General features: G+C 39.4%; 1 protein-coding gene across 2 annotated transcripts in view; it reads left to right on the top strand.

The window, feature by feature from the left end:
• The window catches only part of GPR158 (G protein-coupled receptor 158), a 204503-nt gene that overhangs the window by 128328 nt on the left and 49568 nt on the right, over positions 1-26607 (top strand). For both annotated transcript variants that reach the window (XM_014946480.1, XM_014946489.1), the window contains exons 5-6: positions 849-917; positions 23049-23158. In XM_014946480.1, coding sequence (XP_014801966.1) covers positions 849-917; positions 23049-23158 — 179 coding nt within the window. The remainder of the gene's footprint in view (positions 1-848; positions 918-23048; positions 23159-26607) is intronic.

The raw sequence follows: 26607 nt of genomic DNA, 5'->3' as shown, positions 1-26607 counted from the left end.
CATAATCCTCACTCCAGGCTTTAAATGTGACTAGAATAGCATCAGTAGCACAAAAATGCCCCGGGTCTGTTATAGGAATGTTTTCCTTAAAACAAAAGCTTCGATGTAAATACCCATTGGAAGTAACTTCTCAATGATAATTTTTGAGGTGGACATTTCTGTAGGATGTTGATGACTTCTCCACTGATACACATGCTTTAGACAATCTTTGCTGCAAAATTTCACCATTTCTAGAAATCAGGTAGCTCCATAATTGTCTCATATTAAAAAGGCTTCCTGAAAATTTTCTTCATGTCTTTCAAGCTATGTTCAGTACATTAGATGATGTAAAAGTGACCAGTTGAAAAAATGAATTCTGAAATAGGAGATATGAGTAAGATTATAGTTTCAGTATAGAGCTGAGATTTTATCTAAAAAATTCCACCAGTCTTTTCCAAGCAGAAACTGGACGCCAGCACACCAGAAATTTGTAAATCCACTCAGAAACTTTTTTTTTTATGATTTTCTTACTTCTGAAAGGTAAGGTCTTCTAAAACCATCAGAGAGACTACCACAAACCATTGATTCCAGCCCACAAGTGGATTTTATGATGAAAAAGTAGGGGATTTTTAAAAAAAATTTCAGCAGAGCATCTTCTGCTGTCCTATCTGCCTGCATTGCTTGCAGCTGGGAAAGCACTGTGTTCTTCCAGAACAGCGTATGAAATAATATCTCAGGGGAAAGAGATGGTTAAAGAAATGGGAAGCTTTAAACAGACAAAAGTGAAGGTGCCTTCTGCAAAGAATCTTGTATCTAATTGGCACACAGAGAGAATGTTCCAATATTTTGTATTGGTTTTTGTCTTCTAGAGTATCAGGGCTTCAGGGCTTGTGCTGTTGGAAACCATTCTTTTTGGATCACTTCTTCTGTACTTCCCGGTAAGTCAAGCTATAACTTTTTTGAAAAATTATATCCTTGCCAACATTTTGAAACATTGTATGAATCACCTTATTGCAAATATAAATGTCAAAACTATTTATGTAATGGTTTGTTTAATCTGACTATAAAATGTGCTGTGTTCTGTAAATATTCCTAAGAACCCTTGAATGTTTTACTGTATTTGTAATAATTTTTCATTTCCAGTTTAGAGAACTTTCCAGTGGTTTTTGCTTTGTAAGATTCTCTGAACTATGCTATGGGAGAAATATGCAAGGTGTGTAAAAGGAAGACACTGATTATACCGAGATTTCTCTGGAATGTAGTACAAAGGAGAGTATTTATTTCAGTGTATTACTGGCATATATTTTGATATTTTTGAAGCTACATAACTTCTGCAGTAACATGTAATTGGGAAAACGAAATGGAATATTCGCCATGCTGAGAGGGGGAAAGGAAAGTAATTTTGCAGTCACGTCAGGAATATATCACAAAACATATAGAAATAAGAAATAGAAATCGTTTCTGTTTTCAAAAATCCCAGAAAACCTGAGTTTGTTAATTGCCATGTAAACTCAAAATAATGACTAGATAAAGCAAGACATCAAAGTGCAAATTGAATGAAGTTGATAGAAAGTGTCCAGATCAGGAGACAGAAACAAAGACAGAGTTGTAGATTATTTAAAATATGTTTATATTCTCTTTTCTTCAGTAGTCAGAATCTTCTGTGCCTTTACAGACCATCATGTAGTTACTGAGAGATGGGCCAGAAAACAAAACTTAGAACTTGCAGAACAAGTAGCAAATAAACTGTAGTAGAATGAGGTGTGAAGAACACTATAATAAGCACAAATCCTGATAGAATTTCTCTACATTAATTTTTGAATCATGTGGCCTTTCAAGTTCTAAAGAAAAAGTGGGTGCGTTTCTAGGATAGTCTTATGTGTTTTTTCATATTTCACTTTGCAGATGTCAGGGAGAAAGAAGTTTTGATGTTATCCATATTGTACAAATATGGATTTTTACAAGCTGCAATAGCTCTCTCTGGGTTTTTCAGACATTTATTTCATATTCTTTTCCAGTGGGCAGAACAGAAAGCCAATGCACCGCTTCCCCAGCTGGTGTAGAAATGCTGTGAAGCATTAACAGAAAATCATAGCATAATGCATAATGTGGAGGGTTGTTTCCTTTCTGTGGCTCTCTCCTCTACTTTCCCAGAGAACCCTGGAGCCATGTGGTGGCTTCCCCAGGCAGAGGCTCTATAAGAACCAGTCAGTGTTTGTCCAACCTCAACTCCAAAGTATGACAGAAGCCTTAGCTCTTGCTGTGTCTGCAGTCTGCTCACCTGTCACCCATTCTTCAGTTTTTTTTCCCAGTTCTTGTCTCGATCCTCTAAGTGTTTTTCACAAAGGACAGATATCCTTTGGTGGCTGTCTGGCTTCAGGTGCCCAGCGCCAGGGACACTGAAATACTCTCTCAGTGGAAAGAGACTTCACTCTCAGCAGATGACTTGAAGAAGAACCACGGTGTTAGATGGAGGAGGTGGCCCTCCACAACCTTTAAATGCAGAGAGAGAAGAGAGGAATGGAAATGGAGCAGGGAGGGAGGGTTTTGATAACTGAAGAATCCCCTCAGCTTTTGGCTGATGTTTAAACGTTTCCTCCCTTTTTTTTCACTGACATTAACAATGTTAAATGTACAGCACGTACAAAATAAAAATTTGGTGTATTCTGAGCAAAAATCTTTTGCTGAAAATTCCTGATTAGCCTGGCTCCCAGTTGGGATGTAGATACTTGACTAGAGCTTGTCCTTCTCTGCACATCTCGTTCTCATACTATATAAAACTGTCCACTGAGAACTCATTCTGCTAGAAACTAATATGCAAAGTGTACGACCTGACTTCTCTCTTAGAGCAGTTTTGTGCTCCCCCACTCTTTGCTGGGACTCTCTTTCTTTGTTACACAGGTAATTACTAATCGGGCTATTACTCCTACAGGCTGAAACAAAAAAGAGAGAAATTTTATCATTTCTATTGCCAAGGTCTTAGGTGAGGGATGTAGAGAGTGTGATAGTGGGAGGTGATACTAATGTTCAGACAGAGAAATTAATCCTCATTTCACCAACCACAAGAATATGCTTTTGTAAAAACAAAGAAGATTGGGACTGATACAGAAATATCGGGATTTCAATATCCCTGTCCCTCAATTTACTGCAAGGAAGATTTCATCAATTTCTGATCCAGGGCAAGCCAGTGGAACAATGAATGTGTGAAGGCTGTAAAGCATAGACAGAGAGGTCTATTGTATAATGTTTAAGAAAAAAAGAGCCTGTGTTTCTGCAAGGTGTGAATTATGGAGTGTGAGTCCTTGGAATGTGAACTCTTGACATCCTGCTGTACGTGGGCAGGATTTAAATGTGCTCACCTGCTTCTTGGCTGGAAAAGGAGCACAAGGCAGAGCAGGGTGGAGCAAGAAAGAAAGAAAGAAAACCTGAGCTCTAAACAGAGAGTCTGGTTTGTACCAGCTGACATTCACACACATGTTCATTTATAGCAAGGTGTAGAGCATAGATTAGCAATTATTATATTAGTTATAAGTCACGTATGTGCAAAGCAGATCTTTTTTCTGGTTCATATCCATTGTTTGTTTACTTCCTCTTGTTTGGTGATTTTATTTGTTTCTGAGAAGAGTTAGGAGTGTTCTGTAACTCAGTGATGTGGTTCAAGACTTAATAATGTGTGCGCAGAGGTAGAGTTGTTGCAACAATTTTATTTGGTCTTCATTTTACAACGAAAGAGTACATCAGAGCTTCAAGACTAATTAATAGAGATCTTGCCTCTTATACACCCAAATTAGGCTACGTTTTCCACAGCTAACATTAATACAAGTTAAAATACTGAATGGAGTTCACCAGTCTGGGCCAGACAAGTGTCACTGCAGCAAGGTGTTCTCTGTTAACATAAGGTTGTTTTCCTTTTGATATCATCTCTTCTTCTGTTGTGATTTGGAAGGTAAAACAAAAAAGCTTTACTTTAATGTTCTACTAAGTGCACAGTTACACAGCTTGCCTTAATGTGTGTACAATGTAAAGAGATAAAATGACAGCATTTCAGTTCTAAATAACTCAAATCTCTGTTCATTTAAGGATTCAGTGCAAAATTGGATTCTTATTTAAAAATCGAAATCCCCTTAGGTTTTCTCCAACCTCCTTTAAGTCTTTTGCGTCTTTACTTCCTGCTCTTTTACTCCTTCCTAATTCTGTCTTTTTCTAGATCCATTCACTCAGTCTGCCTTGGGCTGTTCTGAGAGCCTTCAGCATACAAATTTCTCTGTGTCCAGAAGGGCGTTATTGCATCTCTGACTTTCCCTACCCTCCAATTAAATGGAAACCAAAACCTACTTTGTTGCATCGCTTAATTTCTTTCACTAATTGTCATTGTTTTCATGTCTACATGCAGTAATCCATTCATAGTGTAGTATCATTAATTGAAAAATAATATCACCAGCCAGCTGCTTTTGGTGAGAAAAACAGCTGTTACAATGCCCTTCTAACCAAACAGGAAGTGCAAATTATGGTCTCCACCAAAATTTCTTATTCAAATTCTGCTATATTGATAACAACGCAGTTATCTTTCCTGAATTATAAGCAGGCAGATGAGCTTTGTCTCTTACTGATGCATAGATTTTACCCAGCAGTTGCTGGGCAGCTGTCATTTCGGAGGCTCTCATTTCTTATATTTTCTTTAGTTGTCACAATAACAACTCCTATTTCCCTTTACTTAGCCTTTCCAGCTATTGATGAACCTCCTCCAAATGAACACTGGTCTTTGTAATTGATTTTGTTTACATTTCTTTGTTCTTAGTTTTTGAAGAGAGGACCAAAACCTCATTGTCATAGAGGAGTTCCTTAACTTCTGTACTTGGCATCTGAGAGGAGGGTTCTTATTATTTCCCTTTTCCAGAAACACTGACTGTGGTGGAGCTTTTAGAGCTTTCCTAACTCCCTGTCTTGCTAATGCTTGGAACACACCCTGCAATAACACAGGTTTGAAAAGTCTTTGCATGTTGCAAAGACCTTCAAATAAAGCAATCACAAACACAGTGTTGTAATAGAATAGCCTGTTAATTGCATTAGGGGGGCAGATCTCAGATGATTTTAGACACCTGTATTGGATATAAGTTGGAAAATAGGAAATTCTGGTTAGATACCAGAAATTTTTTTTTTACCATGAGGGTGGTCAAATACTGAAACAGGTTGCCTAGAGAGGTTATGGAATATCTGTCCTTGGAGGTATCAGGACTTGACTGGACATAGCTCTGAGTGACCTGACTTGGTTACAGCTGCTTTGAGCAAGGAGCTGGATGAGACGACCTCTGGAGCTCCCTTGCAAATGAAATTGTTCCATGAATCTGTGTTTCTTATATATGTATCCATAATTGACACAGTCATTTCACGCTCACCAAATAGTTAATGAAGAGAAAGTAGGCTTTATACGATTCATTTTAGACTTCAACTTGAAAATGAGGTGGATCATGGCCAAGGCTTCATTGACTATAAAGGAAGACTGGGGTACTTCCCTCAAATGGTGATGAATTCCACCCTTGGCAACTGTGGGTTATTTGATGTATAAAATGTCTTCCATGCTGCTAGTCTACTTTACGTGAAACTCTAAAATGCACTCCAAAATCCAAAATGCAATATTATGATATAATTTCTACAGCCAGCGATAAAAGTTAGTGAGTGCCATCATGCGAAGAGGAAGGGAATAATTTCTTCATGTTCTTGATATAGCAAATAAGAAGGATGGGTTTAGATTCCAGCAAGTGAAAGTTATATTAGACAGTGGAGGAGAAATGTAACTGTGAGGGCTGTTAGACTATAAGATTAGGAGGCCACGGAGTATCTTTGTAAAGGCTGTTAGGATTTTTTCCTTCAGTCTTATCTTCTTTTGGCTAGAGAGTCCAAATTATTTCTCTTTACTGCTATCCCTTGTTTTTTCAAACCTAATTATAGAGAGGCCATAGTGCTGTCAGTTTAGAGTGCAGGGGCCGTGCATTGATTTACTAATGCTCATGAAGCAGTTCACTAGTGAAGCCTGGAATCAACTTTGTGCTCAACCATATCCTTGCATATTGTAGGCGTTAGGCTCTGTTTCTGGGACTGCCTTTTCCACACTCAAGCTAGAATGACCTTTTGTATTATGAGAAGGAATGGGAAGAGGGGCGTAGTGGAGCTTAGATGTGGATGTGGGCTTTTTTCCCTCAAATGATCTGTATGTACACTAGCATGGGAGAAGTGAGCCGTGAGGGGTGGGAGCATGAGGCTGTGGTAGCTCCATTAGTCACAGCCATGAGCAGAGCAAGGTCACTGGAAAGCTCCGGTTTTGGCATTAATGAATGTGAAAATGGAACAGTGCTTCCTACTTTTATGCATTTGTTCCTCAAGTATGCCTATAAGGGATGCTTCGCAAGAGCTCAGGCACTGTTTATTCCTTATATGTTCACTGAGGCCAGCTGAAAGATTTTGCTTTTTCTAACACATTTAGCTCTGCAAGCCTGCTCTGATGTCCTGGATGTTTTAGCATGATGGTTGACAATACCTTGATATAGTGCTGACTTTTCTCTCATTGTCACGATGACATGTTATAGAAGGTAATCTGTAAAACCACAGATTGTACATTCAGTGCTTGTTCTTTGCTTGCGTGCAATTATTTCTCACTGCTCCTTGCAAGCTTTCTTCTCCTTTCCTAAACCACCACTTACATAATTGCAGAAGATAAATCTTTTATTCTTTTCTTGTGCTTTCTCTGTATTGACGTGCGGTTTCTCATCTCATATTTAAATGATGAACTCTTTGGTACCGGGATGCTTGGCATAGCTGTGCCGTGCACAGCGGGGTCCTGATCAATGATTAGAGTCACATTACAAATGGCTGTTACTAATAATAACAATGAAAGTGTTTAAAAATATTTTATTAAAAGTATGAGCAAGGACACATTTGATGGTGAATTTTTCATCTCCTCAAAGGGCTGGTAGCATGCAATTGTTTTCATACTGCTAGAAATTAAGGTACTCTATGAAAATGATCTGAGAATATTTGATTTAAGCTTGAAAAGATGAAGCCAGAGAAATACTAACAGAAAAAAGCCTGATTCCGGTCCCTTGTGGACTGTATTTCAGAACTACTCTACTAATTCCTATGGAGCTGCAACCCAACTTACATGACAAGGCATTAGATGATAAACAAAGCAGCGGGGAACAGTAGGAAGAAAATCTGTTGCTCCCACTGGAAAACCTCAATCTGCAGGATTTAAGATAACAAGGAGACGAGTGGGAATGCTTGCAATGTCAAGGGACAAGAGCAAGAAGAGGTCTCAGTTTTACTCAAATGAGTATTTCAGTAGTCACAGAACCATGAATTTGTAACTCAGATTTGGCTGGTTTTAGGGGAGTGACCTGAGCTCATAAGATAGAGACTGCCCCAATGACTGCATCTGAGCATTCCATGTAGGCTGGAGCAGCTCTGCTAGCGTGGGTTGAGAACAGACCAGCTTCAGATCACTGAGCTGCCTCACCGTTGGCGTGCTACTACAGATGAGGGTGTTTGAACTCTCTCTAAACTAATCAGGGATTTGAAACTGCTTTTCCATGGCCTGAGTGAGCCTGCTCATTGCCCTGGTGTGGCCTTGCCAACAAGACTGGCCCCTACACACCAAAAGCTGAAGAGGGCTCAGAGGGGAGCTAGATGTTGCGTGGTTCGGCACTGGCCAAACTGGCTGTAGGAGGGTTGGTTTGTGTGGAGTGGTGGGGCTGGAAGGAGTTCAGATGCATGCTAGATTAAGCAAGGTTTTTGTGACTAAGCAACGAGTAAGTCTTGAAGTTAATTTAATCCTTTTGATGTCTTAGACCCCTTGGCAAATAAGAACTACCAGTTACTTGTCTTCTTCTCTTCTTATATATTGCAGACAACAGAAAGTCCTTGCTTTGTATGTCCAGTGTGAGATTGACTCAAGGGTAGTAAGAAGGGCAGTAAGTCAAAAAGCAGGCAAAAGTAAGCCTAAGCAGTCATTTTAAATACCTGGAAACTTTATCAGTGTCGGGGTCATTTGTTTTAAAAGTAATCTGAAGGGCTAAATCCACTGGAAAATGGAAAACGCAGTCATAGTGGACATACACATGAATTCTGACATATTCTGAATGTGTCAGACTGGTGCACATGGGCCGATCCACTGTGAAGACAGAGCATATTCCTTCAGTGTGCTGAAATCTCAGTGCTTGTGATGGAGTAAAGTTGTGTGATGAATTTCTCACAAGAAAGTGTGCCTCTGCTGCCACCATGGCTGGTCACCAGCAGCACATCCACCGCTGTGGGCATTTGCTGTCTGAGAGCATATTACAGAAAAGTTTGGTTCTGCTTCATGGTGTATGTACAAAGTCTGGTGAAGAAACTTTTGGGTGAAGGAAAGTCTCAATAGTTCTTTGTTTAACTTTTTTTTTCTATTAAATATGCATTGATACTGCTTTTCCTGTAGGACCAAAACTTTTTTGGTTATTTTCAGCAAAAGAAATGTTTAAACCTGTTACCTGTTAAACCTGTTACATGTATATGTCTCAATAGTTCTTTGTTTAACTTTTTTTTCTATTAAATGCGCATTGATACTGCTTTTCCTGTATGACCAAAACTTTTTTGGTCATTTTCACCAAAAGAAATGTTTAAACTTGTTACCTGTTAAACCTGTTACATGTATAACCAACAGGTAAATTTTGTATAGCTTATGCTGGTACTTATGCAGACTATCATGTCATACACAAAGAAAAGTAACGGATGTTTTCTTGGCATAAGGAAGTTCTTTCCACTTTTCCTTCTAGTATTGTATCTTGTTCAGAGTTTTATCTTCCTTATGCATCTGGGAATTTTCTGTAGGAAATAGTTAAAATAACCACTGTTTTTAAACCTTGGGGCTATGATTTAATCTTCAGATCTCTTCTTCCATGACAATCCAAGTGTGCAAGTTGTCACATGGGTCAGAGTCCAAAATAATTGTATATGTTCCTGTTGTATGTTGTTAAATCTACTAATATTGCTTAATTTGTTAACTAGCCTAATCCTCTTCAATATAGCATGGACTGGGGTACAGACCAAGTGTTCTTAATGTTCAGATCACTCTCTTAAACTCCTAATCTGAAATCACCAGCACGGTGAACCATTGAAATGCTCTTTTGAAATTCTGGCAGAGCTTCCTGGCCCATGGAGTCAGCTCTTTTTTTTTTTGTCTCTTTTTTTGTCTGTATAGATGTCTTTGCCTTGAAAAAACTTTAAAAATCTTTGAGGAGCTAATCTGTAAAAGTCTGTTTGCTGGGTTATTTAGTCATATATTTATAGCCATATTTATTAAACTTGTATCTACTTTCCAAGCCTCAAGGCATATTTACATCTTTGAAATCATAATCCAAATAAGTTACTGCCATAGTAACAGGCACTCTAAGTTCAAGTTATCACCAATTATTCCTACAAGAAGAGAAGGTAAAAAACTGTCATAACAAGTCTTTTAAAACCCTAAGGAACATCTATATTAATCATTAATTCAATATAGGGCTCTATTAGATAATCATATGCTCTATTTTATTAAGACCCAGGAATTTTGGAAGATAGCTGAGTCAGAACATACCCTAAATATCTACAATGTAAGTCTTAAGCAAGATGAATACATTTAGTAGCAATAAGGTATATGGCAATTTCAGATGTCACCAAGAATATTGAAAAAATCTAAATTTAATTTTTAGCTGCTCTTTATGTACAAAAGACATGCCACACTACAAGATTTAAGGAAGGGAAACATGATCTGTTTTGACCCCAAGCTGAGATGACTTTCTACATGCTAGAGTTACTATTACTGCTCTTCATTGTAGGAGTTAACAAATAATATGGAGCACTTCTTTTGTCAGGCAGGATATCTTCTCTGTTTAGAATGCTGTCTCTGCTTGCAACATCTGGAAAAGAAAGCTCTAGTATATTAGGCTTTCCTCAAGTATCTATAAACTGGGCTAACCTGGACATCAAGAGCCTTTCATATCAAATGATGTGTTGGGAAAGACACCCATTTCTGTTTTGACTCTCCAGTGTGTATAGCAAGTATCAGAGGGGATCAAGACTTTCAGACATGAAAATAATTTCATAATAGATAACTATTCATATTTTATACTGTAATTCACATGTGCTATTGTTTATAATAATGACAAGGCCCCATATATGGGTCAGATGAAACAAGGAAGTTGACAGAATTAATTGTTGAGAAGACAGTAAAGTTGGGAAAAGTTATTCTGTTATTTTCAACAAATGAAAAAAAAAGTTTGGAACCTCAATCTAACTTCAAGTAATGTTTAGTCTTAACTGATTAAGAAATGGGTTAAAGAACAGGAAAAAAATGAAGTTGAAACCACTCAGAGCTAAAGAGTAAAAGAAATAGAGGACAGAGAAGTCCCTGTTGCTAAACACTGAGTACTTTGTTGATCTAGAGAGCATTGCAGACACTTGAGATTTTGTAGTTACCTAAGCAAGTTCAAAGAAATGGATTTTTTTTCCCCCTCCTTGTGCGTCTTTCATAAAGTAGATGAAATTTTGTAGCGTGATACACTGAATCTGCTAGGTTCATTTCCTTAGACTGTCTGAAGTAATGCATTTTTCTCAGACATGTCACAAGTAATCCTGTCAAAAATTGCCTGAATGAGTTTGTTTTAAATCATGGATAGTTGTGATATATATAGTAAGTGTTCAAGAACCTTGAAGCAGAAGAAGGTCATGGCCTTATGAGAACTCCCTGCTCCTCATCTAAATGTGGCTCTTGAAGTGTTTGTTTTGGGCAGTCTCAGATGTGAGGTCTCACCACTTGGGTGTTTTATCTCATTGCTATCTGTTTTACCAGCTTGACTTCTCTTTTGAAAAACGTCTGTGTCTCTCCTTAGCTCCCTGGAGTTTGGTTATTTTGGTTTCTGTTTACCATCTTATTCTTAGTTCTGGTGACATTTTGCTCTTAAATATTTTGTCCTTCCGCTTTTATGCTGGTTTTATTGTACAGTTGTTTATCCAGCACTCCAAGCAGTAGCAAGAAAATGCAGTAGAATATGTCTCTCCTGGTAGAGAGGGGGCCTTTTCTTTGATAAATCAGTGAAATGTTTGGAGGACTCCCCCTGTGCTCAGAAAGGAGTGGAAGGTTTGAAGAAAGCCTCCTTCTGTAGTTTTGTTGGTCTGTTAATAAATGCATTTTGTGGACCGTGCAAGTGAGATGTGTCAGGAATGCAAATTAGATCTTGCCCTGGAAGACTGGTATTTCTAGTGCTTTATTTTCACAGCTGCAGCAATAGGAGATAACCAACAGGTACTGCTTATAGTTATTTTGGTTGGTGTCTCTGAAGGGAGGAGACCAAAGATGGCTGGATAGTTAAGCCAATAGCAGAGAATGTGTTTTCTAAAATGCTTTCGATTTTTATCATGGCAGGCCTTTTAAGGACTCAAGTTACCATAGAGTTAGGCACTGCAACTCCAGATTGCAGTGCCTAACTTTGGTGCACCAAAGTGAGGTACTCTTTACATTAGAGGGCTGTGTGCTCACAATCAGAGATGCAAAAGCCAGAGCTTAAAGTTATTTGTTTTCCAGGTTAAAGCATCAACTGTGAAGAACTTTCCTCAGAAACCTGCTAATTGTTGTACTGAGGACAGGTGTGCTTTTTTCTCGAAACCCTCTAAACTTTCAAAATAATAAAAATTGGCTCCTCTGAGTTTCTTTTCCTTATCCACAATTTATTTCTCTACAGTTATTTCACATGTTTGAAATAAAAGGCAGTTTTAATCACAAAAGCCCAAGCCCTAAGTTACAGGGAAAGCATAGTTCAGGAAAACAAGTTGCAAGTCCTAATGCTGCTCTGGGTCTTTGAGTTCAAATCTTTAGGACTTGAAAACATTTTATATCATGTGAGAAAGAGGGTTGAAGTTTCTAATGACACCTGTAAAAAGACATTAAAAAGCAAAGATATGCCCATCAAATAAAACTTTACCTCTCAAACGTTTTTGTGGTTTATCTGTCTCTTTTTAAGAAAGAAATTGCCCATGTCAGACAATTAAGAATTCATCAGTATGTTGACTTGCGCATTTGCCAATGCAGTTTTATGGAAAACCAGCATGTATGCAAAGGTTAGCAAATGCCATATTTGGAAGATGAGATGTTCCTATTATACCTTAGGATTTTATGGTTGCTGATTTTTCAGGTGATGAGCAGCAATAGAGATCATGACGGTGTCATGAAACTTTCTTTTCCAGAGGAGGAGAATTCATTACCCTTAGTTTCCCACAACTGACAATGAAAATAGGAAGACAGGAGTTGTTCTGTAGCCTTCATTCACACACCTGTACCTTGGAACCTACACACAGTGAGGAAATAAGAAGCATGTTTCCTTGTCTATAGTCCTTCCAGTAATCTCAGCTATTTGCTAATTATAGAGGTGATTGATTTTTTTTCTTTTCTGTCCATGCTTAACAACCAGAATGGCAGAAATACATCACAAAATATAAGTTCTGTGAAGAAAAAGTTGCTAATGAAAATCTGGAGGAAAAGAGTTGTCTTAGGAATATATAAGAAGAAAGGTCTCTTTCTTCACTGAGATTAGTCCCCTGCTCTTCCAAGCAACCATGGTGGTAACCCCACTCATACATTTATGACATTCGCTTTGCCTTTATTAGGCCGTTGCTGAATTACTGCTTTGCAGCATCCCTGAGCCACCCCCAGGTAAGTAGTGGCTGTGTCTTTGTTTCCAGAGAAGACCCCTAGTGCATGTGCCTGCGCTCTGCACAGAGGAGGGCTGGTTCTTCAGGCTGCTCCACTCCAGCGCAGCAGAGAGAAGTGGAGACGATTTATGATGTTCTTTAAAAATCACCTAGAGACTATATGTGACTGAGAGAAAATCTCCAAAGACCCTGATCGTTCTGAATATAGAAATATATTTTGCTAAATCTGTTTTAATTTCTCACTCATAATAATTTATCAATATCTGCTCAACACTGCATAAATATTTTTCTTGCCTGGATTTATATTAAACTTTTTTTTTTCCCTTTTGACTAGAACCAAAGAGCATGAGCACTCTGGCCCTCTTAGCTGAGCAAACTGTCCACAATTTTTTTGCAAGACAACAATGTTCATATCCATGTGATACGAGAACTTGAAGAGTGCCAGGAGGAATAGAAATACTATTTCTTTTGTATTTCTACAGTTTCTACTGTGGAGTGAATTTTGAGTTCACAGCTGTGGCTGGTTTCTTCTGGACTTTTAAAATTGCTCACAATTAATTAATTGTGTTAATAACATAATTTGCTTAATATGGTTACTGTAGATTTAAGACCGGTTGGGTCATAGATCGTGTCATCAGAGTATGTCACTCATTGTCACAATTCACCCAATTACGTCTCTATTGAAGCCAATAGCTTCAGTTTACCTACAGCAGATTTCCCAGATGGGCATCCGTTCTTGATTTGGGAACATTGAGAGGTGGAGTGTTCCCACTACTTCCTCCGGAGGTTTGTCACACCATGGCCTTTGGCTTGTCCCCACTGCTGTTGTTGCTACAGGTACATAAGATGAAAATGAAAAGTCGATAGTTCCCGCAGTGATGTCTGCAGTAAACTAATCAGTGCTGGCTGGATTGAGGTGTCCAGCTGCTATTTTGTGGAGAGAGGTTTTCTAAATTACTGGTTGTCGAAATGAATACTGACAAAAACTTTCCTGTGGAGGATAACAGCCAGTTCTGTCCTACTCTTTGCTGTGGTTTAACAGGATATTTCAAAGCCCCGGTCTGTCCCTATTATCTTTTCCATGTAACCATCTTAAAAGTTGGTGTCAATAAAATTCTTACCTTGGCTCATGGACCTGACTGACATGTAGATCAGAGAGATCATGCAGCCAAGAAAGAGGTCTTCCTGAAGAATGTAAACCATCGGGTAGATTTTTCTCACAAACTTGGTATTAAATACTTCACTGGCTTTGCTAATTTAAGACCAGGAGATAAGATATTTTTGGAACTCTAAATAGCTGCGTGTTTTCTTTTTCCCAGGTAGAAGTCACTATTGGAAAATACTCATACAAAACCCATTCTCTGCATTGTATATTTGTAGGGATTTCAGCCTTATTGTAATGAAATGTAAAAGTCTCTCTGAGTCTGTTTTATGACCTGTGTCTTGCATTAAGTATACTTGGCAAGTTACTCTGAATAATTTAGTCTATTATGTCTTGATTTAGCTGCAGCTCTTGCAAGATTTATTTTAATATAGGCTACTTCACCATTGTGTTTTTAAAAGGTTCCTTTTTCTTGCAATCACAGACATGGTCTTAAAATGAATTGTTAGATTTTCCTTGTTTTTAGTGAAATATTGTATTGCATAGTGCACTTCTTCATTCATAAAAGAATGCAGGCATATTCTAAACCTGCTGTTAAAATGTGTTGAATATTTGGCAAATGACTGGGCTGAAGAGATGTCTGTCTTTTCCATTAGAGGTGTTCCTGCTCCTTAAAATATTTCTCTTTATGCTTCTTGAGTGGCTATATCTTTCTTAAGAAAAGGTGATAGCAGTGCATCCAATAAAGAGGTTTTTCCACATAAAGTAAGGAAACCAGGACATTTAGTTGACTATTGTCATCTACCCAAGAGGCAGGTCACAATGAGGAAAATGTATGTGAAGAGATGAAAGAAATAGTTGGATTAGAAAAGTTAACTGGTAGAGGAAGCAAATATTTTAGAATATGTTTAGAATATTTAGAATATGTTTAGAATTTTGACTTTACAAATTTGATTTTCCACTTTCATAGTTTTGCATTGGTGTGAACAGTTTTTGAAATGTGCCTATGCCTATGTACCTGTTGCCTAGATAAAATGTTCTGATTAAATTCTGTTAATTCTGAGTTACATTTATTGAATGTAATGCAAACTATGAAAATAGAAGTATTGAATGGTTATGGAGCTCAGCTTCTCTTCTGCACTTCACTTTTTTTCTCATCCTTCACGTGTGTGTGGCTGGAGCCCTGGCTATCCCACCTGCTTACCTTTGCTTTTAGTGTTGCTGCTGGGAGAACATGTCTAATAATCTCCATGCAAAACCTGACAATTTGCTTGATCAGGAAACCCACCTTTTCACATATATTTCAATATTTAACTGGAAAGCACTCCAAAGCCTTTGTGTATAAGTTTAGGAAGAAGAAAAATCAAATGAAGAAGTGCAGACCGTCAATGTGTTCTACACCATTCTTAACATTTGCAGCTCTTTTTGAAAACAGGGAGCCAAATATTTTTTAAATATTTGGGTAGTTGCCTTTTAGTGAAGTCAAAGGCTCCTAACTCCCTAGCTAGCTCCTAAGTTCTTTAATATCAGATCTATGACTATACATTAACGTTGTGCTCCGGGGCTGCGGCTGGTGACCTACATGAGTCAGGAAAAACATTTTTCTCCTGTGCACAGTTAGCTGCATGGGTTCTGACGGGCTTTAAATTTTCAAACACAACAGTTGTGTCTGTTTTTTAAAATCTCGTTTCAACAGATTTTAAACCTTCTGTGGTAATGTGTTGATTTCAGTGGAAACTTCTGACTCAAGCCAAGTCCACATCTGGCCAGCTTGAAGTCTCTGAACTGCTGAGATCAGCCAGCTCTCAAGTCCACAGGGACTGACTCTTTTGCTTTTTGGTGGTGGTAGAGCAGAAATACGTTTGAATGAGAACAAGGAAAGAGTACTATACAATTCAGGCTTTATTTTCTCTTCTCTCTTAAGATGGGATGTGACTAGATCTATTGTACAGATTTTATTTTTTTTCAGTCTTGGGTTTTTTCAGTGTTAGGTATTTTATTTATTGTGCTACGGCCTGTCATGGGCTCAAGGGAACTTCTGAGCTTCAGACCTTCTCCCTGTCTTGTACTGGATGCTGCAGGAGCATCCAGTAATTCACAGTGGTCAGGAAGACACCTTTTGTAGGCAAGCATTTACTCCCAAGAAACTGGATTTGCCACCTCCAGCAGCTCAGTGCCTACAGCCCTGTAAGCTGGGAGACCTAGTACTTCCTGAATGACCATGTTTTACTGTTTTAGGATCACTGCTCCTTGGGCCAGTGCCATTGAAATCTCTCTTTGTATTTGAGAAGTATATAGTTAAATAGTTTTTCGCTTACAGTGAAAAGCTAGGCATTAACTTCTGTGTTTGGAGACGTATACAGAGAATGTATATGATAACCCATCTCTTGATTTAGCTTGGTTTCAAGGTGATTTCTGTTTCTCCTCAATTCTCCAGATGGTTCCCACAGCTGCCTGGGGCAGGGGTCTAGTCCTTTTGGTAATACTACTTCTTAGGCTTTTCTTTCCCCAAAGAGGATACAGACTTAGTGTGGTGTCTTCCTTTGTGTCCCCTTTATCTTATTGGTTGTGAATTCACCTTTGGGGAATCCTACAATCCTTAGCATTTATAACTGATTCAGCCAGCTTGTAAATCTATGTCTCTCATAAGCTAAGGAAGTGTTTTCTGACAAAGTTGTAGCCTTTATTAGGAAAAAAACCTGGAATGTCTTGTTGAGCATAACACTTCATTTGTTGTCAGCAAATCTGTGTGAAGAGTGCAAGCATGTCTCTTTTTAAAGACATTGTAGATTATAAGTTAACTTTTTATGACTTGACTTTAAAATACTAATTATTAAGCCAATGTAAATAGGAATAGTGAAGCTGGATCATAGTAACTCTAAGTAGAGGCTAGAATTTATGGCAAATAAATGCATGTTCAGGCCATGTGTTCAGCTCACTTAGAAATGAATGCTTCCAGAACTAGTAGGATCTGTGAGATATCACTTTTTCTTTTCAAATTGGAGGAGAGACATGATGGCATCTTGGAAGTCACATGGACATTTATTTTCCGCAAAATAACCTATTCAGAGATGCCTTGTCAAGCGTTAGCTGAGATATGCCTTATGAATAGGAAAAAAAAAAAAAGAGGCAAAATAATTGATGATGTTTTGATAAAAAACATTCTAAATAGGCAGTCTTGTGTCAAACCAGAATGATCTCGAAGGTTCTGTTTGCTTAGTCACCAGATAAATCTCTCAGGAGGCTAAATGAGCTCCAGGGTGAAAACTATGTTCCGTAAAGAGCTTTAGAGATCTGCTCTTGCTGCCTGATGGGGATGAATCCAAAGTGTAATAAAACTTAGTGGTAGCAAAGCATTCTGATGAATCAGGCTCTAGAACTCTGTCCTTGTATTTTACACCGGTGCTGATGGTTATGCACTTACACCGCATCGTGGACTTCCAAAAGACTTTACAGGCAAGACATGTCTGTGCTGAAACACAGCCAGAGGTTTAATACATGTTTTAAGACAGGTGATGAAGAAAACCTGTCTACAGTTGAAAGTATAGTGGGAGGGAAAAGAGGATTTCAGTAGGCAGAATTTCAAGCTGGACTTTGTGTGGGCAGCTAGGAAGAACTTGTCTTTTACGAAGAAACCCAAAAGGTCTTAATTGGCTATAAGTATTTCGACTTTGACATACATCTTATCTGAAATGCATTGCCCCCAGCAGCAGAGTGCCTCCAACGCTGTGTACTGAGGAGTTGATTCAGTTCCAATTCAGAGGCAAGAATGAAACCTACTGAGTAGTTAGTGTGGTTTCCTGTGGCAACTGTGTGCTTTATAGAGGCATTGAGCTAATGATCCAGCACAACTCCACTTATAAATCGTAAGATTCACAAGGATAACAGGATTTGATGGTACTGCATGTCCATAGGCCTATTAGAATAAAATGTTATGGCTTAAAAAGCACATGTGGTTTTTAAAAATGTGGTTGAGATGGAAATGTTCTTATATAATTAACCTAAATATATATTCAGCTGCTATCATACCTCTAAAATGCTTTGTGTAGTTGCACCGGAAACATTTGTTGGTAGTACAGGATTGGATAATGAGTTGTGCATTCACTAATATTTAGGCAGATGCTCTGAGCTGTGAATCATGTTTTGAACAGTGGTATGTGGTGCCCGTAGCGTACATAGGCTCCTGAATGCCTTCATTCATGCCCATCTGCTAGGATGGCACTGTGCCCACATACAAGTGGATTGGTCCCTTCTCTAGAAAGCATAGTGCCAGACTGTTATGAGTTTGGATGGCAAGCTCGTCTAACATTGCAAACAGTATCTCTGTTGCGGGAAATCCCTTCTCAATATTAGGACTGAAGCATTAATAGGTGACTGGATATACTAGGTTACCCTGGAGGATATTTTATGTGTTGAAAAAAACTACTGAGACATGGCAGGGGAAAGAAGAGTGCCCATCTCGGAGCACAGCAGGATACCAAGAGGAAGTGTCTGATGGCTTGTTCCGTAGCTGAATTGCCTAGAGACAGCCCAAGACAGCTATTGCAGTCAGGCAAGGGCAGATGGTGTTGGGCAGTGGAACAGATCGGATGGATCTCCTCACGCTGTCTCCTAGATGCTTGTTAATGGAATTAGCCCAAAAGGCATTATCTTAAATGGCTGCGTCATGTCCTGCATTGAACTGTGCAGAGTGCTTGCAGCAAATTCAGAAGTTAAATGAAAATGGAGGTAGTTTTCCCATTAAGCTTTTTGGGTTAACTGGGCACAATTTTAAGACAAACTTGATTATTTGAAAATGAGAAAAAAATCAGTACTTTTGCATTGCTTTTATCTGAAGTAGGTGATTTTCACCTTGGATCCGTAACCAGATGATGCTGATGCTCAAATTCTAATCTCTATATCTCATTTCCATGTACCTAACATGGATAACATCCCTGCCCATGGCACTAGGAACTAGATGATCTTTAAAGATCCCTTCCAACCCCCAAACCGGTCTAGGATTGTACAACTGAGGGCAAAAATAAAAAGAGTTCAAAAGTGAACACTTCAGGGTTTTTCAAGCTAAGGTCCTGCTCAAAGCTTTTCATGCTTAGGTTTAGGATTAGTTGCACTGACAATTCCACGTATCTTTAAGAAGATTGTTCTTTCACTGATGATCTTTTGAGATGTTATAGCACTGCCCATTCCCTTTCAATGTGGAGTACAGAAATCTGATGACTGAAAAGGAAAATGGGGTTTTGATCTATTAATGTGATTTTTATGGCTTAAGAATCAAAGTAAAAAGCAGCTTGTCTTAAATGCATTACAAAATTGTTAGAGCTGGCTGCAAAATGTTTGACTTAGTCCTCCTGATACAGATTGTTTATTGACATTTATTGAAGTATCTTCCCTAAAATAAATGCTGAAGTACCTTTCTAGTGAGTGGAGATGTGTATTTGAAGCCTTTAGGCCAAGATTCTGTCTAAGTAGCTGAAGTCCTGAACTTCTTCAAGGTTCTTCAAGGTACCGGCCTTTATCTGTGGGTTATCTATGGAGCTCACATTAGTAGGACTGATTTACTAGACCCCTACAATGCAGGTAGAAATTAATATGCCTGATTTAGGCTGACTGAATCCCAGTCAATGCACATTGGCAAACTGCACAGTATTACTTAAAGTATTTTCACCTGGGTCTGCTGCCCAAGGTGAAGAGCAAAATTAATCATCTTATAATGTGTACAGTAAAGTTAATCTGAAAAACAAAATAATATTTTGTGTTGCACAGAAATATCGCTTGCTAATAGCGTTATAGGGCTCTGGTAAGTTTGTTTGTGGTTTTTTTCTTTTAAATAATCTTTATAAATGCTCTATAACTTTTAAGAAGCAATGGCACTGGACTATAAAACTCATTATTTGCTCATTTTTTATGAGTTTGATGTTTGATATACTTTTGAACATTAAATTGTTCAATGTTAGTTCTCTTCGCCCTGTCCTGCCTGTCCTGATAACAAAAATTTGCTGTTGTGGGCAAGTTGCCTGTATCGACTTCAGCCATTGTCTTTAGAAAGCCAGTGTCTGTTCATCACTTCAGCTGAATAACTGAGCTGGCTGATCGCTGCGTCAGCAAGTGAAGTCTCTCTTCCATGTCCCTAATTCTCCAGCTCTAAACATACTTCACAGTTAGCTGGTGACCTTAGAAAGTCTTTTCATCTCCAACTCCACAAGTGGTAGCATGACTACTGGGACGATGTTTTGGCATGGGTAATAATAGCTTAAAGCACACTGCGGTTAAAAGCAAACATCTAAATGCATTTGTCCAAATGACAAAGACAAGCCATGGTTTACAAAGTCTCATGCACCAGTATGAGCAGTATGAAGCTGCAGTAACTGGTACATGAACAGGCACTGTCTGACTTTTCTTCTGGTTTCCAAATATTTTTTTTCCCCAGATCTTTGTTGTTTAAGGAACAGAAACTGATGTCTAGTATTGAAATGGATTTCAGGAGCTGGCGAAACAGAGGATATCACATTTCCTTATGTACAATAAATAGATGTTGTGACATCCATCAGCAAAACCTCTAAGCATTTCTAATGAGATTTATGCTGCTGTCATGGTCTAATGCGTTATAAAAACAAAAAGGGAAAATGAATTATTGTCAGGTTTTTGGTGGGCAGAGTGGTCTTTTTGAACTGCGGAGGGATCCCCTTATTCTCCTGGGAGCAGCCTGGGTATGTGGGTGAGTTCTGTGCTCATCCTACGCTCCTCACTTGGAGCTCAGCAACCCCTTGCTGCATATTATTTGTCACCTCAAAGAAGGCTTTTCTCTGGGAAAAACAGTAGGGAGTGGGAAAGCCTAAGAACCAAGCAAAACATAAGTATAGCAGCTCTTGCTGTTCAAAGCCTTGGTCCATGCCAGACCACACTCAAGTTATGGAAGAATATGTAGAAATGGATGTTGGCCCTTGGGAAGGCATTGTACCTGTTCTCCATCACATAAACATAGGAAGAGATTTTCAAAAGACTCAAAAGGGAATGAAACTTGGATCAGGTCTTCGACAGCTTCCACAATGTACTTGACCATTGGGTGAAGGAGTAGTTCAAATGGGTCTCCATTCAAAAGGGGAAGTGAGAATAGTTTTCACCACCAGAGCCTTTCACCAACTGCGGCCTTCACCGGGAGCTGCCACGTGCCAGCTCACACCACGCTGCCTTGGAAGCGGTGCTTCCTTGGTTGATAGCTAGCCCAAATGCCTCAGCTGCTCATACAAATCATTCAATGCAAATCAGTGTGATTTTTCTAGACAGAAGCAGTTAATATTTCAACAGGGAAGTGCAGATAAAATTACTGTGTCAGATTTCATGGCAAAAAGAGCTGTTGCCCTTGTTCAGAAAATTCTGTGCCTGGAAAGTTCTCAGACCTTCCCATTCCAACCATCTGAAAAATTCTGCTTTCAGATCAACTTTGAAATGTTCAGAGTCTCTGCACACCAGTCGTTTTTGGCATTGTTTTTCTAGTTTGGAAGAATCAAAGATGAAACAGGGTATTTTCTACCCTTTGGCAAACCTCAGGAGGCAGATTACTGCTACAGACTTTCCTCTGGCTCTGCAACTGTCCTAATGTATAGAGTTGTATATTAGGATATTACTACTATTCAGGTCTTTCTGAGAAATTTCTTGCTGGATGCTGCATTTGCACAAGCATGTCGATGCATATGTGGATGCATGTTGTTTTTCCAGCTGATTTTCCAAGAAGTGGGCCTTTTGCTGCACGCTCTTGCCTTCCCTACATGCAGAATTTGTCAGATTTCCCGAAAATGTCTACCTTGAAACAAGTCAGTCCAATAACGGTGAAAAAAGAAGACTAAATTTCGCACCATGGTTTAATTCAACAAACCATATTTTTTTCAAGAAATAACTTGATTCTGCTGTAAAAAAAACCAACATGCCAGCAAAGCACAGCAGCTTCTATCTCTCTCAGCCCACTTGTCTGCCATTTTTGCCCCCACTCTCCTAAATATGTCTATGTCACCCAAAGGACGTAGTCCTGGGCTTTTGGCCAATATCCTGGGCTTGAATTCCCACACAGAAAAGCATTTACTTAGGAAAATAATATCATGTGGCAGCCGGTAGGCACAATACTACCTCTACTGCCAGAATGTACTGACTCTAAATGAAGCTGTGGCAGATGGCCTGAAATGTTTCAATGCTTTCTTTCTGTAGACCAGGATTACTCAATTAATTTGTACTACAGTGCACTGGGTCATTTTACCAGGTTGTGGTCAGACAGGTGGGATGCACTGGATCTAGCTTTGCTGGACCAAACATGGTCTGCAGGTGGGGTAAGGGCAGTGTATGGCCAAATCCTTGGGACAGCAGGCTCTTGGTGAGGCCAGACGAGTAGGAAGGGAATATTGGATCATCCCTCAGGACACCAGAGACAATGTCTGTTGGAATGGGAAGTAGACTCCTTGTCCACCATTTGAGCAGCCCTGTTTTAGATAATGGTGACATTTTAATTGGTGACGATGCTTTTATACATGCTATACCTGCAGAGCTAGCTTTATGTTACCGTTTATTGAGTGCTGCCCTCATGTATGGTCCTTGGTAGAATAGAGCAAAAGGTCAGTGGACCTTTCCGTTGTTGTGATTAGAGAAATCCGTAAGTGAACAAAAAGGCTATTTTCATTAAGAAAGTGGTGAGGGAGATTTGGAATAGCTTAGGGAAAATATATGGGGAAGAATAAGGAGGAGTAAAATATGACATCAAGATTTTGGGGTTTTGGACAGAGAGAGGCTAAGTGCAATCATTTTTAGTGCGGCGGAATAGTTGGCAGATTAAACTGAGCAGCTATAATTTTGCTAAGTTTATTAGAAGTGAAGTGTAACCTAGTAAATACAGTCCATCAGACCAGAATTAGGCCAGCTGCATATTACTGGAATAGCTCAAGGAAAATGTCCTTGCCTGTTATATCCTCTTCTCTGGGTACATGTTTTTACTCAGTTAAGAAAAGTCAGTGGAATTGCATTTAAAAGTGTTGTCACTTCACAGTCTGTCACAGGGCTTTTGCCAGCTCCCTTCAAAAGGAGTTGGTGCTTAGAACTGTGCCAGCTGGTTGATCTGATCATCCCGTCACTTTACTAGAAAATCTAAATATACAGCAGTACAAGCTGAAATATGTCTGCTGCCCTGTTTTGCAACTATTCTGCATTTGAATGAAGAAATACTTTCGCATTAAAGCGGTACTGAAGCTCTCTCTATCTTTCTGTTCTATAGGTTGTCATTTTGTATTTTGAGCCAAGTGTATTTCGCTGTGTTCTCCTAAGATGGGTTCGTCTTCTGGGCTTTGCTACTGTTTATGGAACTGTGACGCTCAAGCTGCACAGGTATTTCACGTATTATTAATTTCCATCTCTGTGGGAGTGTGTGCAATCTGTATGAATACTTGGATGGAAGAGCTGCAAATATTATCATAAACAAGCGCCATTTCTGATTTTTAAAAGCACTGTGTATTTCTCCTCACTATTCCTGCTCAAGTTATATGCTATTAAGCCCAGTAGAGAACTATGAATGAAGACAGGATTTGATTAAAAATATGTACATCAGCTGTAAAATTGTTCATGAACCCCTTTTCACAGAAGGTAAATATATTTTCTTTAAATATAGGAAAATACAGAAGTGTTAGTAGAGTGTTCAAAAGTTTCCCTGCAAAGTGTTCATAGAGGGATGCTTTCTAAGCGTTTAGATGGTGGGTACAAAAATAATCGGTGGCTTATATACTGACTATGTTTTCTGATGGCTCAGAAGTCAAGAGCTACTCTCTTCAGGCGGTCACAGCAGACAGGCTACACACTCACAAGCATCAGTCCCTGCCAGCAAAAATGTGTGGGAAATTCTGGGTTCCTTGAGGTTGGCAGTGCATTCACATCCAATTCAGAGACCCAACTTCAAATCCCGCTCCTACAGTCCCCTTAAGAATCGAAGCCTTTTCTGGGTATACTGGATAAAATCCTAATGCTTTTTCCTCTTTAAAATTTAGTGAAAAAATTGGTGATACATTCTGTAAGTATTCTTATTGAAGCAAAGAGATATGCAGTGTGTGTATGTTGGTACTTGGACATCTTGGATGAAGTAGGCTTGCTCATCTTTTTATCTTATTTTCATTACTGTGTTGGCATGTTAGATAGAGGAGGTTTGATACTATGCTCGTAAACTGAATGAGGACTGAGAATATCTTGTGGTTTATGTTGCACTATTGGCTTGTCACATCTTAGGTGGAAAACCCTGCTTTCCCATTGAAATAGAGCCTCCTCTTGCACCTGCCTTTTATTTGTATTACAAGTGTACACTTTGGATGGTAAACTCTGACTGTATGATGCTGTGTCTGGCCATGTCTTTGCATTGAAAATCATCCAGAAAATCCCACATCCTCATGGTATTTTCTGGGATGACCAATTTCTGATGCAAAAAGAATAACAACTAGAGCACTGTAGAAAAAAAATAGAACTGGTGACTTTGCTTGGGCGGTTTGTTATCTGTAGCTCAGATATACGGAGAAACACCCTAAGACTATGGAAGACTCATTGTCATCGCAGTTCTGCTACCCTAACAGGTTGTTTATATGATTTTACGTGATATGAGGAAGCAACATCCTGACAGGGCAGTTGATCTTCCATTTATATGAAGTGAGGACAGGTTGCAAAATTGGGCAGAAAATCTTGCGCTTCTGCTTTGCTCATTCAGCTGCTCGGTGTTACTTGGCACCTGTGCTGACAGGGTCAGCGAATAGGACAAAGATTGAACAAGAAACCAAGAGTGAACTACATCCTCATCCTTGATCAACATGAAGCTGTATCTGGACTGGACTGTATCAACAGGACAGCAGCCAGAAGACTGAGGGAAGTGATTATCCTCCTTTACTCGGCACAACTTAGACTGTATCTGCAGTGCTGTGTGTGTACGGTCTTGGGCTCTCCCAAGACATCAGTGAACTTGAGTTCAGCAAAGGACCATCATAGGAAAGAGTGTGGCCAGTAGGTCGAGGGAGGTCATTCTCTCCCTCTACTCTACACTGGTGAAGCCACAACTGGAATACTGCATCCAGTTCTGGGCTCCCCAGTTCAAGAGGGACAGAGAACTACTAGAGAGAGTCCAACGGAGGGCAACTAAGATGATTAAGGGATTGGAGCACCTCCCTTGTGAGGAAAGGCTCAAGGAGCTGGGGCTCTTTAGCCTGGACAAGCGAAGACTGAAGGGAGACCTTATTCATGTTTATAAGTATTTAAAGGGTGAGTTGAAGGATGTTGGAGCCAGACTCATTTCAGTGGTTTTCAGCGATAGGACAAGGGGCAACGGGCTCAAGCTGGAACACAGGAAGTTCCATTCAAATATGAGAAAAAACTTCTTTACGGTGAGAGTGACGGAGCACTGGAACAGGCTGCCCAGGGAGGTCGTGGAGTCCCCTTCTCTGGAGATCTTCAAGCCCTGCCTGGATGCAGTCCTGAGTAATGTGCTTTAGGCGTTCCTGCTTTAGCAGGGGAGTTGGACCAGATGATCTCTAGAGGTCCCTTCCAACTCTGACAATTCTGTGATTCCATGATCAGGATGATCAGGGCTTGGAGCACTTGCCCTGCAAGGAGAGGTTGAAGGAACTGGTCTTGTTCAGCCTGGAGAAGAGATGGCATTGGAGGGACCTAACAACAGCTGTCCAACACCTACAAGGAGGTTACTGAGAAGATGAAGACATGCTCTTTACAGCGATGTATGTTGGAAGAACAAAAGACAATGACAAATTTAAATGGGAGATTTCAACTTCATACAATATAAATTAGCACTAGGGTCGATGTTATACAAAGGAAACATTTTCACCATCAGGGTAATTGGGCAGTGGACCTGGTTGCCCATGAGGCTGTGAATTTCCATACTTGAAGGTTTTCAAGACCCAACTGGTTAAAGTCCTGAGCAACGGGGCTGGATTCTGTGTTATGCCTGCTTTGAGCACTGGATGGCCTTCTGAGATAATTCCAACCTGAATAATTCTATATTTCTATGTGAAACGTGAAGAGAAAAAAAGCCCACTCTATTTCGTATATTAATCTAGAATTACTCTCTCTGGGAATCTGTCTTTGTTTTCCACCCAGGTTTTCTGACCATTCCTTTCCTACATTCATGATTCTGTGGTCTTTTTTTAGTACTGAATATTTCAGTCAGGGAGCGTGCCTTGCAAAAGACAAGTCAAGATACATATAAGTTTTATTATATACATTTGCAACAGTTATGCTAATTAAGAATAATATGGTGCTAATAGAAATTTGGTAGAAATTTTTGGCAGATCTAATTTAATCCATGGTCATTGCAGGGTTGAAACATGGTTTACTGCAGACACCACAAGTACTCACCACAAGCGCTGGTTCCCTCCTGCAGGCAGCCTGTGTTTTGCCTGAGGGCAGAACTGATTGCTAGCAAGGAACTTGTGATTTTGCTAAGTTTAATGGGAAAGCCAATATTGTGTAAAAGCAGCTATTAATGATAACCAGAAAGTCTAAAGCTGTATTTCTCAACAAATGAAGTGCCTTGAGTAGCACTGGAGCATGAAGGTCATCCAAAGCCAGGTAGGAGGCACTGGAAACACTTGTTTTCTTTGTGGCTTTTTTTTCCTTGTAGCTCCCCACTTCCCGAGGAGGTCTTTGAGGTTTTGTTAGGGTCAAGTATCAAGGAGAAATCAGAAAAGTAGCTAAAAGCAGATGCTTAAGGAAGAGTAAAAGAAAAGGGAATTCGTGTGCTGATTCATTCTTTGAACACCCGTCACAGTCAATTTCTACAGTGCCTCATCCTA

The sequence above is a fragment of the Calidris pugnax genome, unplaced genomic scaffold (genome assembly GCF_001431845.1).
Source record: "Calidris pugnax isolate Ruff unplaced genomic scaffold, ASM143184v1 scaffold19, whole genome shotgun sequence".
NCBI classification, from domain to species: domain Eukaryota; kingdom Metazoa; phylum Chordata; class Aves; order Charadriiformes; family Scolopacidae; genus Calidris; species Calidris pugnax.
Note: the sequence above shows the minus strand (reverse complement) of the source record. Positions and strands in the feature narration are given on the sequence as shown.